The sequence below is a fragment of the Alosa alosa genome, chromosome 8, assembly GCF_017589495.1.
Source record: "Alosa alosa isolate M-15738 ecotype Scorff River chromosome 8, AALO_Geno_1.1, whole genome shotgun sequence".
NCBI classification, from domain to species: Eukaryota; Metazoa; Chordata; class Actinopteri; order Clupeiformes; family Clupeidae; genus Alosa; species Alosa alosa.
In genome coordinates, this window is record NC_063196.1 from 2,928,730 (window position 1) to 2,943,556 (window position 14,827).

The 14,827-nt window shown below is 39.4% G+C and overlaps 2 protein-coding genes across 6 annotated transcripts; both read left to right on the plus strand.

Annotated features, from left to right (window-relative positions):
• Positions 1-906: 906 nt before the first annotated feature.
• LOC125298796 (4-galactosyl-N-acetylglucosaminide 3-alpha-L-fucosyltransferase 9-like) lies at positions 907-3,850 on the plus strand. 5 transcript variants are annotated; one of them, XM_048249662.1, is made up of 4 exons: positions 907-1,109; positions 1,701-1,773; positions 1,893-2,116; positions 2,321-3,850. In XM_048249662.1, the coding sequence occupies exons 3-4, from the start codon at positions 2,107-2,109 to the stop codon at positions 3,409-3,411; spliced, it is 1,101 nt and encodes a 366-aa protein (XP_048105619.1). In that variant the 5' UTR covers positions 907-1,109; positions 1,701-1,773; positions 1,893-2,106; the 3' UTR covers positions 3,412-3,850. The 5 variants fall into 5 exon arrangements, with proteins under 5 accessions (XP_048105619.1, XP_048105618.1, XP_048105620.1 ...); XM_048249661.1 differs by lacking the exon at positions 1,701-1,773; XM_048249663.1 differs by lacking the exon at positions 1,701-1,773 and having other exon boundaries at positions 2,039-2,116.
• A 201-nt stretch (positions 3,851-4,051) lies between these two features.
• ufl1 (UFM1-specific ligase 1) lies at positions 4,052-12,474 on the plus strand. The gene is made up of 19 exons (XM_048251282.1): positions 4,052-4,298; positions 5,007-5,152; positions 5,239-5,267; positions 5,761-5,858; positions 6,260-6,374; positions 6,462-6,592; positions 6,740-6,798; positions 7,180-7,326; positions 7,956-8,131; positions 8,325-8,504; positions 8,719-8,839; positions 8,994-9,119; positions 9,267-9,387; positions 9,509-9,675; positions 9,792-9,922; positions 10,018-10,098; positions 10,253-10,338; positions 10,864-11,044; positions 11,381-12,474. The coding sequence occupies exons 1-19, from the start codon at positions 4,222-4,224 to the stop codon at positions 11,582-11,584; spliced, it is 2,376 nt and encodes a 791-aa protein (XP_048107239.1). The 5' UTR covers positions 4,052-4,221; the 3' UTR covers positions 11,585-12,474.
• The last annotated feature ends 2,353 nt before the right edge of the window (positions 12,475-14,827 follow it).

A 14,827-nucleotide genomic window follows, 5' to 3' on the forward strand; every position in this document is an offset into this window, starting at 1 on the left:
GACCTTGGAGAGGCTGAGGTGGAGTGACTGCTTATCAGAATCCAATCCAAACAAATGTTAATTATTTCTAGTCCAAATTTAAGTTACAAGAAAATAACAGCAGTGCACATGACCCACGGGACAAGACTGATAACTGACAATCAACCAAGTTTAATTTTAGTATTCAGTTACCAAGGCTGAAATTAAGGTCAAGCAATTTGAAATTGTGTGAGTATGAGTTGAGTTGGGTAATGATATAATCACGGGTGTTTTGTTTGGCTGTAACCTCGAGGTTCTGAGGTTGAGTGGCGAAGGTAACAACCCCACAATCACAAGTGTGTTGATTCAATACATTAATTCTACCGCCGACTAAATTAACCTTAAAACACCAGATTATTCTATTGACCTGGGATATTCCCACTTATGGGAATATCTGTCTCTTGCCCAATAAGAAAACAAGTAAACAATTCCATAGAACCCAAATGTTGTATGAAATCATAACATGAGAAACTAAATTCAACATTACAACACCAGCTTAAGTATTATAATTCAAAAGTTTAGAGGTCATGTTAAGTTCACTTGTAAGGTTATAGTGGATTTTAGTGAGCAGTGTATATATTGCATTTCACATGGCCTTTAAGAACTTTTTCTAAACTTAAATTTATTTTCAAAGGTTCTAATCATTCCCATCTCAACAGTACTGCACATTTTGCCTCTGACACTCAGAATTAAGCATATATGAAGAACATAGTAATGCCATTTCACAGTCAATTTTATTCAATCAGAATTGGTTTGGGCAATACAAATATGAGCATTCAATAATAGGCAATGACACAAATGAACAAGTTTCTGCACCATTATATTTTTTCCATCCATTTGAATAACAGATGACACTTTAGAAAAAGACAGAGCCACACAGCTCTGAAGATGAGCAGCAAGCACCAGGAACAGCCACGAAGGGGGGTATCGAGTCCTCGCTGGTTACATCTGCCGCAAGTTAAAGGGGGAAAGAGCTGGAGCTGGCAGGATGGAGATGGCAGGTGAATGTCTTTTCAATCGCCTATGCACCACGAGAAAACGGCAATAAAAGCCTAGATGTAGCCGGTCTCATTTATAAAGATATCCGTAAGGTAAGTGCTTGATTAAGCATTCTTTAACAGCAGCAATCAAAACATTTTGCATGCAATTACAGTTCCAAAAAATGGCGAAATATATTACTCCGTTCTAATATTTTCTTGGGTTGCCACAATCTCAAGTGGCAACCTCTTACGTAGGCTCAGCTGTGTGATTAGTGTACGGTTTTTATAATCTACACCCTTGTGCAGCGTAATGGTGGCCAAAGACGACAGTCGCGTTTTCCCAAGGACTTGATGGATGCATAAATCATTTGGCACTTGCTTCTTACGTTACCACGTTCCCAAACACTGCAGCAAGTCAGGTTGAAATAACGCTGCCAGTGTCAGCAAACATTCCATTTTATTACCAAAAGCGTCAGGTTTTGATTTGCATTAGCCAATTACGCAGCCTACATGGTAGAAATCGGAAAAATTGCCATTTACCGTTGAGTGTGATGCAATGTGAAATAACTTGTCTGTAACATGGAGAAGGTTTTCACGCGTATTGTATTTATTCATAGATCGAAAAAATAACTCTCGAGCTATGGGTTCTTTTGCACCACTGTAATTAAGCAGACCACATACTTATAAGGCATTTTCCTCTAGGGAATTCGAACCTGGACAAGATTGTTACAGTCCTTAGTGTCACATCAGTAACCTATTGGATGCGTGTACTGAGGTGTTATAATCAGGATATTACTATCAGTGTTATGGATCACTTTGGATTTCTCTTACTATCATTAAATAAGCATTTTATTATCTCAAAAGCTAATATATGTTTTTGCATTTTTGTTTAAGGGAGTCTGGAAATCAGATGGAGATCAGACTCAGATCAAATTGAAAATGCCCAAACAGAAGACCTATAGAATTAATACTTTGAATAATATTTTTTCCTGTGTAATGTTTTCTCCTGTACACTTTTCTTTTCAAATATTCTATTTAAGCTATAGGTCTATATAAAGTGGTATACTGATGAATCAATGTGGTTCCCAAGTGGGCAAGTGCAGTTTTAATGATATCAGGTAAGTTGTCCATTTCTGGTGTAAAACTTCTGGTGTATTGTATAAATACTCCCATAGTACAGTAGACTTGCATGACATGTGATATTTTGGGATGAAACCCCAACATAGCCTGCACCAATATACATCTTTGTTATCATCTGTCTTATGCATACAAATGAATTAAAATTAATCTGAAATTATGTTATGTCTCCTCTGTTAAAACAGCACAAAGAATGCCTTCAACATCTTTCAATGGAATTCTGCGCCCACTTCTTATTGGATTCCTATTGCTTGGCTGTTTTGTAACTGTACTTTTTATGTACTTTAAACCATCTAATAATAACTGGCTTTCAGGGCCCACAGAAACAGTAACATCTGCAATCAAGATTAAAGCTCTACCTATTGTCAAAAAAGAGGTGGACCAGACTATAGTGCTCATTTGGCTATGGCCATTCGGTCAGACATATGATTTGGACTCTTGTAATACATTTTTTAATGTTGATGGCTGCTACTTGACAGCAGACCGGAGTTTATATAATAAATCAAGTGGAGTCATTATTCACCACAGAGATATAAGCAAGGACTTATCAAACCTGCCCCCACTGCAGCGTCCATCATTTCAAAAGTGGATATGGATGAATCTGGAATCACCGTCTCATTCTCAAAAAATTCCAGGACTTGAGAAGTTGTTTAATGTGACTCTGAATTATCGACAAGATGCGGACATGCAGATGCCTTATGGGTCAGTTGTGCCCATTCAGGAGGACAAGGAGTTCATACTGCCAACCAAGACAAAGATAGTGTGCTGGATTGTCAGTAACTGGAATGCTGACCACGCCAGAGTAAAATACTACAATGAGTTGTATAAGCACATCGAGGTACATACGTATGGTCAAGCCTTTGGGGAATACGTCATTGACAAAGAGTTCTTATCAACAATATCTAGTTGTAAATTCTATCTGTCGTTTGAAAACTCCATCCACAAAGACTACATCACTGAGAAACTCTTCAACCCTCTCTCTGTGGGGTCAGTGCCCATTGTCCTTGGGCCCTCTAGGCAGAATTATGAGAACTATGTGCCAGGAGATGCCTTCATACATGTTGATGATTTCCTCACTCCTAAAGAGTTAGCTGAGCACCTATTGTACCTGGATAAGAATGACAATGTGTATTTGCAGTACTTTGACTGGCGGAAACAATTCAAAGTGAAAATGGCCTCTTTTTGGGCAGAGCACACATGCCGGGCCTGTGATTACATTAAAAACCATAAGGAGTACAAGGTGTGTAATAATCTTGACACATGGTTTTGGGACTAAACAATTTCAACACAAATGTTCACATAAATATGTATTTTTTTTTACTTATTCACAGGCTGAAAATGTCTACGAAGTTTTGTGGTACAGTCCACTTATTCAAACTGTTCAGTAAATAGACATGTGTGACTGTCAGGCATCATTACATGCTATATTCTTAAGCTTTGGTGGATCACTTGTCTTATTGCCCTGATGATTAGGATGAACTTTCACATTTCACATGACTGTGCCACATCTGAAATATCTGTAGAAATGTCAAAAACATGAGGACAGTATCTTGTCATCACTGCTTGTTTTATATGCTGTAGCCTATGTTTTATAGATCAGTGATTAGTTCTACAGCAGTTCAGACATATTGTGAACAAACACATGTTCTGGCCTTGTGCTCATGATCTCTAATCCTGGGGTTTTGATCTTCTGCCAATAAACATTTGATTTTTGCCAATAAATATCACTATGCACAACAATGTGTGAAAAGTCAAATAGCCCACTACATCAAATGTATTTTCGTACTTTTAGGGTATTTGATATGTATCAGAGTAGGCCTTATATGAGAATATATAACGCCTATGAAAACCTTATGTGAACAGAATATTCCCAACCGCATATACGAAAGACGTTTGAACTTCATGGCTATCCGTATTACGTTTTTCTAAGCTGACGTGGGTCTGCCTTCCATGCCGATTGTCAACATTATGAAGATTTAGGCTTACTATTTCACCCTACTTTCTACAACCATATCGCAGCTGATGGGAACACGACAGTGCTCTGACAACAGAATAGTTTAAAAAAGAAAACTCACTAGATACCACAATGGCAGCTGATTGGGAAGAAATCAGGCGACTCGCTGCAGATTTTCAAAGAGCACAATTTGCAGACACTGTGCAACGGTAGGTTAGCTATCACAGCTAGCTAACTTGAAAGCTGACAGATTGTCTGTGTAGTGCCGTTTGCTTTAGTAACAAATGACCACGGTGTTCACATAACGTCTTTCAGCTGTCCAAAACAATTTAGCCTGATCTGATTGCATTGAAACACCTTGAATGATGGTGCGTTTTAAAACTTGCCGGCTAGTTAGCGACAGATTTTATTGTTGCACGATATAATGCTAAGTTAAAGTTGACTAACATTAATGTTAACCAACCACCTTTCATTAAACAGATGTTTGTTGTAGGACAACAACGTGTCAGTGACCAAGTCTTCTACGATTTGAATGCAGTGTTCTGTATAGAATAGATCATTCGAAGTTACAACTAGCCCAGGCAAGACTAAGTTATTCTCCAAAAGCATTGCAAGTCAGCCTCTTAGGCAAAATCTTTTCAGGCTGCTGCTCCACTTCCCTTTTACTTCTTCTCCATTACTATTCTACAAACACGCTACTACGACTTACCACTATCGAACCATTATAGCCTAAAGTCTATAATGGCCAGGCAACTTATTAACAACCACCATATTTAGAAAATGTTCAGCTGTCAAATTCAAATTCTTTACTCGCAAGTGATCGGTGGGAAGTCTTGCACGAGTCATTTCAATGTCATGGCGAAATGTGCTAGTTTTTTTTCTCACTCCTTGCCCTGTGTTTTCCTCCTGTGGTGTAGACTGTCGGAGAGGAATTGCATAGAGATTGTTGCCAAACTTGTGGAGGAAAAGAAATTAGATGTTGTGCATACACTGGACGGAAAAGAATACATTACACCAAGTCAAATTTCCAGAGAGATTCGGGATGAACTCTATATTCATGGAGGTCAGTTTTCCTCCAACTGCTTTTTCTATTGGATGAATTGGAATTAGGTTGGTGCTTACATGTCTTTACCCTTCTGTTTATTCAAGGTCGAATCAACATTGTGGACCTACAAAAAGTGAGTTTGTTAGATTGAAGTAAACCTGCAAACATTACAATGTAATGGTGCTTCATCCATTTCATTGCAATTGCTACAGCCACCGTTACAATATGTTATCATTTTAAATACTTTATTTTAAGGGATGCACTGATCCCACTATTTCAGACAGTCTGCAAGTAATTGCTATTACAGACGGTAGTATTTCTACCAAAATCACAATTACCATCAAGTTTAAGTGAATTTGAAGAGAGCCTTTATTTATCAAATGCACACTGGTATGCACAAAATATATATGAATATATATATATATAAGAAACTGAAGGCTATTTATGACCAATAATAAATATAAAAGTGCTATCACTGAATTGAGAACTTTTTTGAGACCAACTACAAGTCTGAGCATCTGGTGCCTCTTTACACTGGGATGGGTGATGATGCATTCCCTATTTATTAGGCTGTTAACTAATGGGCCCACTGTTTGGTGATTGGGTACATCTTGCTCTGTTTACAGATCATTAATGTGGATTTAGTACATGTTGAAAAGAGAGCCAATGAAATTGCAAAATCAGATCGGAGCATTCAGCTGATTCTTGGACAGCTGATTGATGAGTAAGTATCTTTGTCTATGATGTTCAATAGACCCATGTAATGTGCATTTTTGCTGCACTTTTCATGTGCATCACAGATACACACAATTCTACGCTTAAATAAATCAAACACACATCTTGGTACATCTTGCTTTAGCAGCACATTGTAATGCTCAACAGGTGTCTTGTCTTGTGACTGTCCCAAATGGAAAACCTGCAGGGTACCCTACGAAGCATGATATGTTTAGCATAAAGCCTGGAGTGTGTTCAAATTTGACAAACAGAGGTGAACATTCCTGGTGAATTTTATTTTATTGAACGCACCTCAGGATTTAGGCTCAACATACCACTCATCTCATTTTATAGTATACCCCTCTGATGTCAGCTGTGATTATATATGTGGATCTCCATATACCACCTCAGGAACTACCTAAATGGCCTTGCTGAGGAGGTTAATGATAAACTGCAAGAGGCCGGTCAGGTAACCATCCCTGAGCTCTGCAAAAGCTATGATCTGCCTGGTGACTTCCTTACTGAGGTGAGTTCAAGAGCTCTAGAGGACATTGTGAAAGGTTTGTGATCAGAGTGACCCATATCTAACAATACTGTGCTCTGTGTGTGGTAGGAGCTGTCTGTGCGCCTTGGCAAAATCATCCAAGGTCAAATGGACCAATACAACAGAGGGGTCATCTTCACAGAAGCCTTTGTGCTACGCCACAAAGCACGAATTCGAGGTCTTTTCAGTGCAATCACTCGGTATGCTCCAATTCCCTCATCTGTCTGTTTTGGCCTTTCTCTCTAATTCCCATTTTCTCTCTCTCTCTCTCTCTCTCTCTCATTCACTTCATGTTTAAGAAAGAATTATAAATGCTTTTAAGGTCTAATATGCCATTGTGTTTCCAGGCCAACACCCATTAGTAATCTTATTGGTGTCCATGGGTTTCAGGAACATCTTCTTTATTGTAAGTAATTGTAAGATTATGTGAAAAGTGTGTGTGTTTTAAGAATATGTCCCTGTTAGTATGAGACTGTATATTCAGTTCTATGTTTAATTCTTGCAATTTTGGAACATATACTTTTGAAACACAAAAGTCTTTTAAGGGTAATCTTTTTTCCAGACGAATAGTTCCATTCCACAATATTCTAGAAGTGTGTAAGTGCAGTGTGTAAGTCTGTAAGCCCTGGTGACCAAGTGTGTAGAAGTGTGTAAGTGTGTAAGCCCTGGTGACCAAGTGTGTAGAAGTGTGTAAGTGCAGTGTGTAAGTGTGTACGCCCTGGTGACCAAGTGTGTAAGTGCAGTGTGTAAGTGTGTAAGCCCTGGTGACCAAGTGTGCTGTCCCCAGCTGTGCTGGAGGAGCTGGTGAACACTGGCCGTCTGAAGGGCTCAGTGGTGGGGGGCAGACAGGACAAAGCCGTCTATATCCCTGACATCTACTCCAAGACGCAGAGCAACTGGGTGGACTCCTTCCTCAAGCAGAACGGATATCTGGGTGAGTTTTGACTGTAATATCTGGTTTACGATATTTTTTTCTTAGCACGAACCACAAAAGAACATCCCTGTCTTTACCATTGTAAAGCAACATTCTAAAACTGATAGTTCCGGTCCTTGATTGTGATTGGCTGAATCACGTTTGATGCCGTTGTAAAATGCAGCATAAACATACACCTTGACCGCATTTCGTTCTATATTACTGCGCTACCATAACTTGATACAAAAGTTAAAGTAACTGCGTCTCGGCGTTGCTTGGCAACCATTCAGATAAAAGAAAATATATTTCTTGGCGGAAGAATGATTATCTAGGAATAACTCGTTATAATTCTAGTTTGCTGTGCCTTTACTTTATGAAACTTTGCCAGGTATTTATAGTAACAGTTTACTGTTCTACAACAATTCTACGCCCCCTAGCTGTTGTACAGTAGAATCAGTGTACCCTACGGCCTCTCGGGGCTTATTGCTTAAATATGTAATTATTGTAATTATTGTATCTTAAAATAACACCTTTTTTATGAAACACTGATCATAGTACAGAGAATGGCGTCCCATTGCGGATGTGCAACGCCTGGTGTGTGTGTGTGTGCTCTGTGTATTATTTAAAATGAACTCATTGCATCTTTTCAGAGTTTGAAGCCTTGACTCGACTGGGTATTCCGGATCCTGTAAACTACATTAAGAAGCGCTTCAAGTCCAGCAAACTTTTATTCCTGAGGTCAGTCTGTGTCGGTCAGGCTCTAGTCGACCAGCTGGAAGCGTCAGTGGAAGAGGCAGTGAACTCGGCTACTTGGACAGATTTACAGGTATGTAAAGTTCATTGAGGCATGAATACTGAACTTTAGCATTACTATCATAGATAGATATATAGATAGATAGATAGATACTTTATTGATCCCCAAGGGAAAATTCAAAATTCTATCTTGAAGTGTTGATCTCTGTTCAGTTGCCATAAATGATCAAGTGCTTTGTGCATTATGTGTCTCTTTATGTGCCCAGCCCATCCTACCCAGCAGTTTCTCTAATGAGGATGTTGGCATCCTGATCAACCAAGTCATGAGAACAACAAAAGTGCAGTCGTCTGCCAGAGTTCTGAGTGGCACCGTTGTGGTCAGTGAGAAGTTCATCAGCAGCTGCCTGGCACTGTTCAATGAAGACATGCAACACAAAGCACAGAAAGTAAGCATGAACACAAAATGCACCTGGCAGGCTCAGAGCAGTCGTGGAAGACTCAGTTGAACATTCAATTGTTTATTATTTGCATGAAATAAAATAAATAAATAAATAAATGTAATGTATGTGCCAATATGTAATAACATGTGAATGTTTGTAATATTTTCTTATCTTATGGTGGTGCCTATTTTTAACACCACGTCATCTGTTTCTTTTTCAGGAAGTCAAGAACAATCCGGTATTTTTAATCACAGAAGAGGATCTGAAGCAGCCATCTGTGCTGGCTGAGAACACCACCTCCAGAAAGGACAAGAGGGACGAGCGTAGGAAGAAAGCTGCAGGTGACGCACTGTGCTGCACTACAGACCAAAGCCCTCATGAATACCCAAAAGCCAGCAATGGGCTGCTTCTGCAGAACAACAAGATGCACTAAAGCCTGGTGTTTAGCTTCCTGTGTTCATGTCAAAGTAACTGTTTGCATGTTTCCTTCACTAGAGGGAGGTGGCAGTGTGAAGGGTGGCGGTGGGGGCAACGCTCGAGAGATCAGGATCCGCAAAACCAAGAAAAAGGGGTCAAGGAAAGACGAAGACAGCGACGATGAGGCTGGACCCAACATACAAAGTACGAGTACATGCTGTACTGTGACCTCACACTCTGCTGCATACTGTATGAAGTGTCCAGTCCAGTCCAGAGGCAACATGGCAAAGCTGTTAAGCGTGTATTGATTTTTCACTGCGTTGACGTGTGTTTCTCATCTGTTTTGAAAAGATCCCAATAGTAAGGCAGAGATTCCTTTCATGTCTGTTGATGAGATTGTGGCCGTTTTGGAGGAGAAGGTATGTGACTGCTCTGAGGACATGCTCCTGGACCTAGCAGACCACTTACTGAGGTATTCATCGCTTATGACTCATATTCAACTCTCTCCAGTAGCAAATTCCAAGACAGATTTCATTGTTTTGTCTAGTAAAAGTATGAATGAAAATCTTTAATCCTGAATTCTTATCTAACAGACCTTTGACAAAGATATATCAGGAAGTGGTGCGGACAACATTTATGTCCTCAACCTCATCAACTTCAGGTGGCAACCGCAAGCAGAATGTGAAAGACCTGCAGGATGAAGTCACTAACTTGTACAACAACATCAAGCTTTTTGATAAGGGCACAAAAGTCTTCTCAGGTATGTCATTTTTTGTTGCTGAAGAAAATAAGGACCACATATGCATTGTGCTTTTGATTTTACATTTTTGTCCAATTAATAAATTAACTAATAATACATTGAATTCTTTTCATCAGATGAAACCCAAGCCAATATTGCCAAGCATGTGCTGAAGACTGTGTGTTCTGATGTCACTAACATCCTAGTCAACTTTGTGGCGTCAGATGGCTTGATTACTTCAGATAGTTCTGGGGCTATTACTAATGAGGTAACAGGCTGATGTGTTGTTGATGTTTTTACCAAACTTTACATTCCTGTATCTAAGTGAGTGAAACTCTATGCCCAATATGATGTGTCCCTCAGGTTCGGTTGAAGATCTTGGGAAAGCTGTCGAATGAAACTAAGGCTCCTCTAATGAGGCTCCACAACAGTCTGAATGGAAAAGTAGGGCACTGGTTCAACTAGAGCATGTCCATTTAACAGTTCTGTTGAAGTTCTGCTAAAACTTACACAAAGAAGACGTGAGTTTTTGTCATTTGCTAGTGGTATAGAAATAGCTTCATTTTGCATAATCTGGTGTGCACATTTCTTTTTACAGAGCATTGAGGACTTTATTGACAGTTTAGAAACTGCAGCAGAAGAATGTGGGTTAATGCTAAAGAGAGGAGACAAGAAGAGAGAGAGGTACAGTACTCAACACACACATGTTAAATATGGAGCATCTTAGTGTACAGTACTCAACACACACATGTTCAATATGGAGCATCTTAGTGTACAGTACTCAACACACACATGTTCAATATGAAGCATCTTAGTGTACAGTACTCAACACACACATGTTCAATATGGAGCATCTTAGTGTACAGTACTCACATGTTCAATATGGCGCATCTTAGTGTACAGTACTCAACACACACATGTTCAATATGGAGCATCTTAGTGCACATTAAAAGCAGAAGGACATTGGGCAGGAGTTGTGTGGTTTCATGTCAGCAATATTTGTGTATCTTGTAACACCTCATTCAAAGGTTTCATCAAGAAGGCACCAATGTTAATTTAGTTAAAACACATCTGCATGTACTCCTTCAGAAAATGATGTACTGTAGATATTGTGGAATTAATTTTAGCCAGCTACACTACTACAGTGATATCAGCTTCAATATGTTTCTGAGTTTCTGTGTGTGTGTGTGTGTGTGTGTGCTCTCACAGGCAGGCCCTCTTTCAGCACCGGCAGGCCCTGCTGGAGCAGCTGAAGCTGACGGAGGACCCTGCGCTGGTGCTGCACCTGACCAGTGTGCTGCTGTTCCAGGCCAGCACCCACTGCATGCTGCACGCGCCTGGACGCTGTGTGCCCCAAATTATAGGCACTCTGGTCGGCAAGATCCCTGAGGTGCCGTACCACATTCACCACTACACTGCACAAATCCCCATGCCCTCATTCCACAAACATCAACAACAAATGATTGTTTTCATCTGTTAATAACAGATAAGCAACAACAAAGAAGTTAAAACTGTGGTTTTCCTTTTAGACCACATTTCCATTTTTAGACTTAGTGTTCATTTTAGACCACATTACTATTGCTACATTGCATTTAAATTGTCTTCTAACGTGATGATAGCCATGGATATCCATCTAGGCCATCCAAATAAGTGAAGCATTTCTATTTGCCCCATTGGGAAGTGTGTGCTAATGGACTAACTGCAGGTGTGTTTTGCGGCTGTGTAGGATCAACACAAGCTGCTCTCCCGATACCAGGCCCTGGTGGTCAAGCAGCTGGTGAGCCAGAGCCAGGGGAAGAAGCCGGAGCAGGAAGGAGGGGACAGCCAGGGGGACGACGGCGAGGACATCCACAAAGAGCTGCTCTCGCTGACCGCAGAGGTCAAAGACCTTGTCTTCTCGCAGAAAAAGAACTCTGTGACCGAGGAATAAAACCTGTTGAACTGACAACAGAATGGATAAATGGTTTAATAAAATTATTAAATGGTTTAATAAAATACGTATGGTAAGCCAGCTATTTGACGCCGCTGCTTTGTGGATATATGTGAAGACTGAATTGGATGAAATATAATTTTCTTTCAACCCCATACCCCCCACCCCCCAAGTAGCTGTGGTATTTGGCAGGAAACAGTGCTGTATTCGATTCCAGCCTTACTGTAACTGCACAAATAAACTATGCTTCAATAGTAAAACACATCAGCTGTGAAAGGACAGCTACACACACTGATACATTAATTTAGTTAATTGACATTGTCTCTATTGAAAATTGTGGGATGATGTATGTGAATTGAGATAAGTAACCTCAGAGAGGTGGTACTGTAAATAAATGACCTAGCACTGCATTGAAAACAATGCTTATGCCTGTCAGTAAATTGTACATCTTGCCTTAACAGGATAATTCACACAAAAACCTTGGGTTACTCAACCTCCACCAACCAAACAACCAGCCCCCAACTTTAATTTCTCAGAAAAACACATCTATGAGCTAGCCTATCTAGCAGAAGGTCAGCAACCTAAACAAATTGCTTAACATACTTGCACAGGATTTGAAATGGATCATGAATACAATAGGATTGTGCTGGGAGGCAGGTGTGTAGTGACTAACTGTATTTTCATCCATGTGTGTGAACTGTCCCTTGAAGATGTCCCCTCAGTATGGTGCCACATTGCACCCATGTTGTGTCCCTCAGTATGGTGCCACATTGCACCCATGTTGTGTCCCTCAGTATGGTGCCACATTGCACCCATGTTGTGTCCCACAGTTGATAATGCACTTGTAGCGCTCAAAGATACAAATAGTAATTAAAAACCCATCAATACAACCTGTCTAATGTCAGTCTTCTTCTGTCACTTTATTCTCTCCAAAAGGCTTGTACTTCTCATAGCCCACCATGTTGTTACAGTGGAACTGTATCATATCTTTTCGCTGTTGCATCAGAAGCTTGGTTATTTGAGCTTGTCCCTAGCAGGCCTCAGAAGTTCTCAAGCAAGAGAGTTTCAGTATGACAGTGCATGTATGTGCATATCTAATTGCATATGTGTATATTCTCTGATGTAAGGTAATCAAAGTTCATGTATGATGTGAATACACATTCTTTGAGATTACTTTAATTGATTGGCACTATTTTTATGTTCCTATCACTGTTTGATTAATGGCCTTTTGCCATCATGAGTCTATTATGTAGGTCTCCTTACCTAGCATGTAAATATCATTTTTATTTATTATTTGACATTTTGTTTTGATGTTGTGTTAACTTCTCAGTACCTGCGTGGTTTGTTTTACATTTGTAGACAACTGTAAAATCTCACATCATAGCATGAAAACAGGTGCATCTCTAGTGGCATCTCCTGTAAATATATATAGACAACCATTATTCTTAGCTATCCTCTGAGCATACCGGTAATTATCTGCTCTGTACCTAAAGCAGTGGCTACAATTTGACCGATGAGAGGGAGAAGCACATTTCTAAATGATGAGGAAATGATTTCACTCCTGTCGTGTTGGTGTTACCATGTCAACAGTGATAAGTTGCTCATCTGTGTATGACATTATAAGAGCCCTGGTGAATAGGAAGGATTTGTGTTATCTAACATGATTTTGATGTAGCCCAAAAACAGTCACAACATAGCCTAACTTTAGATATTTATCCATCCATTTATAAATTGGTGCAGTATTACTGTGTTCTATGTTACAACATTGACTTGAAGGGAAACTGCGTAAACAACTGAATTTACAGTAAAAAAAACACCTTAAGAATTGGAATACCATGACACCAAATGGATTACAAGGGTTGACATGACAGACCATGGAGTAGGCTATATCAAGAGTTAAACTGATATGAGAGATCAGCTGGTGGCTGAGCCATGATCAATCACTGTGTGACTAAGCGAGCCGCTGCAAACAACGATAAACAATCAGGAAAACGATGAGCATAAAACCAAAATAGCCAAATTTGCCAAATAGCCTTTAAAAAAAAAAAAAATCACACCCATTTGTGGAAAATGTTCTAATAGAATGGACGATAATGGATAAATGCTAATGATGATGATGGTGATGATTACATTAGGCTTTGAGGATTTTACTTTGCATTTTGGAGACCTAAATTCATGTGAACAGACATGTTGCAGAACCTCACTTAATTAATTAACCAACTTCATGCTAAACACCTTTTGCTAAATACTAGCTGTCTTTTGGGTCTAGTGTGATTTTTTTTTTTTTACAGCTACTTCTTCTGTCAGATGCAAGACACGTGCAACACATGACTCTGTAGACACGTGCTCCTTATTGCCATGGAAACAAGGAAGAGCTATCTCAAGCACAAACCACATTTTTCAAGGTGAGAATTCTGATCCCACTTTTCTGCTTGGTAGGCTATGGTGTCTAAAATAACACTAACAGCTGATTAGGTCTGTACTGTTGGGGGAATCACCAGACACTAACACAGCACCCTGACAGACAAAACAGTCTGTTAGGTCTATTCAGACTACTTGAGTTGACAACAGAAGGGAGGACTTCACTGGAAAGGAGATTCATATATTTTGAAAAAGGACAAGGTCCTCTCAAGGTTAAGGTTTACAAAATGCTGGCAATTGAGAGTTTACACAATCTCATCTGAAATGGTGATTTTTATTGTTGCATTAATAATTCCTTTTAGCTTAGTTTACATCAGGTTCAGTCTAATTTACTGGGCTATATATCACCTACAAGATGACACAGATTTAAAACTATTTGTTCAAGATGACCAGTTCCAAGTTTAAAGACCAACATATTCATAACAATGACCAATTATCAGGAGCAATTAATGCTACATAACATGAGCAGAAGTAGAATGCTAATAATATTTCAGTCGTGATATGGGCAGGCCAACGGCTTACACATTTGCACAGTATCTCATAGTGTTAGTTAATACGATCCATAACACAAAGTAAATAAATGATTTTTGGCAACACAAGATATATTGTTACAAAATATTTGACTTAATGTTATTTCCTCTGTTCTAAAGTTCCATACTATGTCTAGTTACAACAATCGACAGACATAATTATGTGTGTTAGCCAACAGAATTATAAAAGGACTCTTTATGTTCTTTAATACGATGCTATTATGAGAGCTAATGACTCACACAGCACAGCTCAATGATTCAAATGTAGCCTATGCCTTAAATATTGGTCACA

Bases quoted from the DNA above. Each gene is read 5' to 3' on its own strand.
- ufl1 (XM_048251282.1), top strand. From the start codon at position 4,222: ATGGCAGCTGATTGGGAAGAAATCAGGCGACTCGCTGCAGATTTTCAA. The intron at 8,840-8,993 runs GTGACGCACTGT...TTCCTTCACTAG, and splicing joins GCGTAGGAAGAAAGCTGCAG to AGGGAGGTGGCAGTGTGAAG. The intron at 9,120-9,266 runs GTACGAGTACAT...TGTTTTGAAAAG, and splicing joins GGCTGGACCCAACATACAAA to ATCCCAATAGTAAGGCAGAG.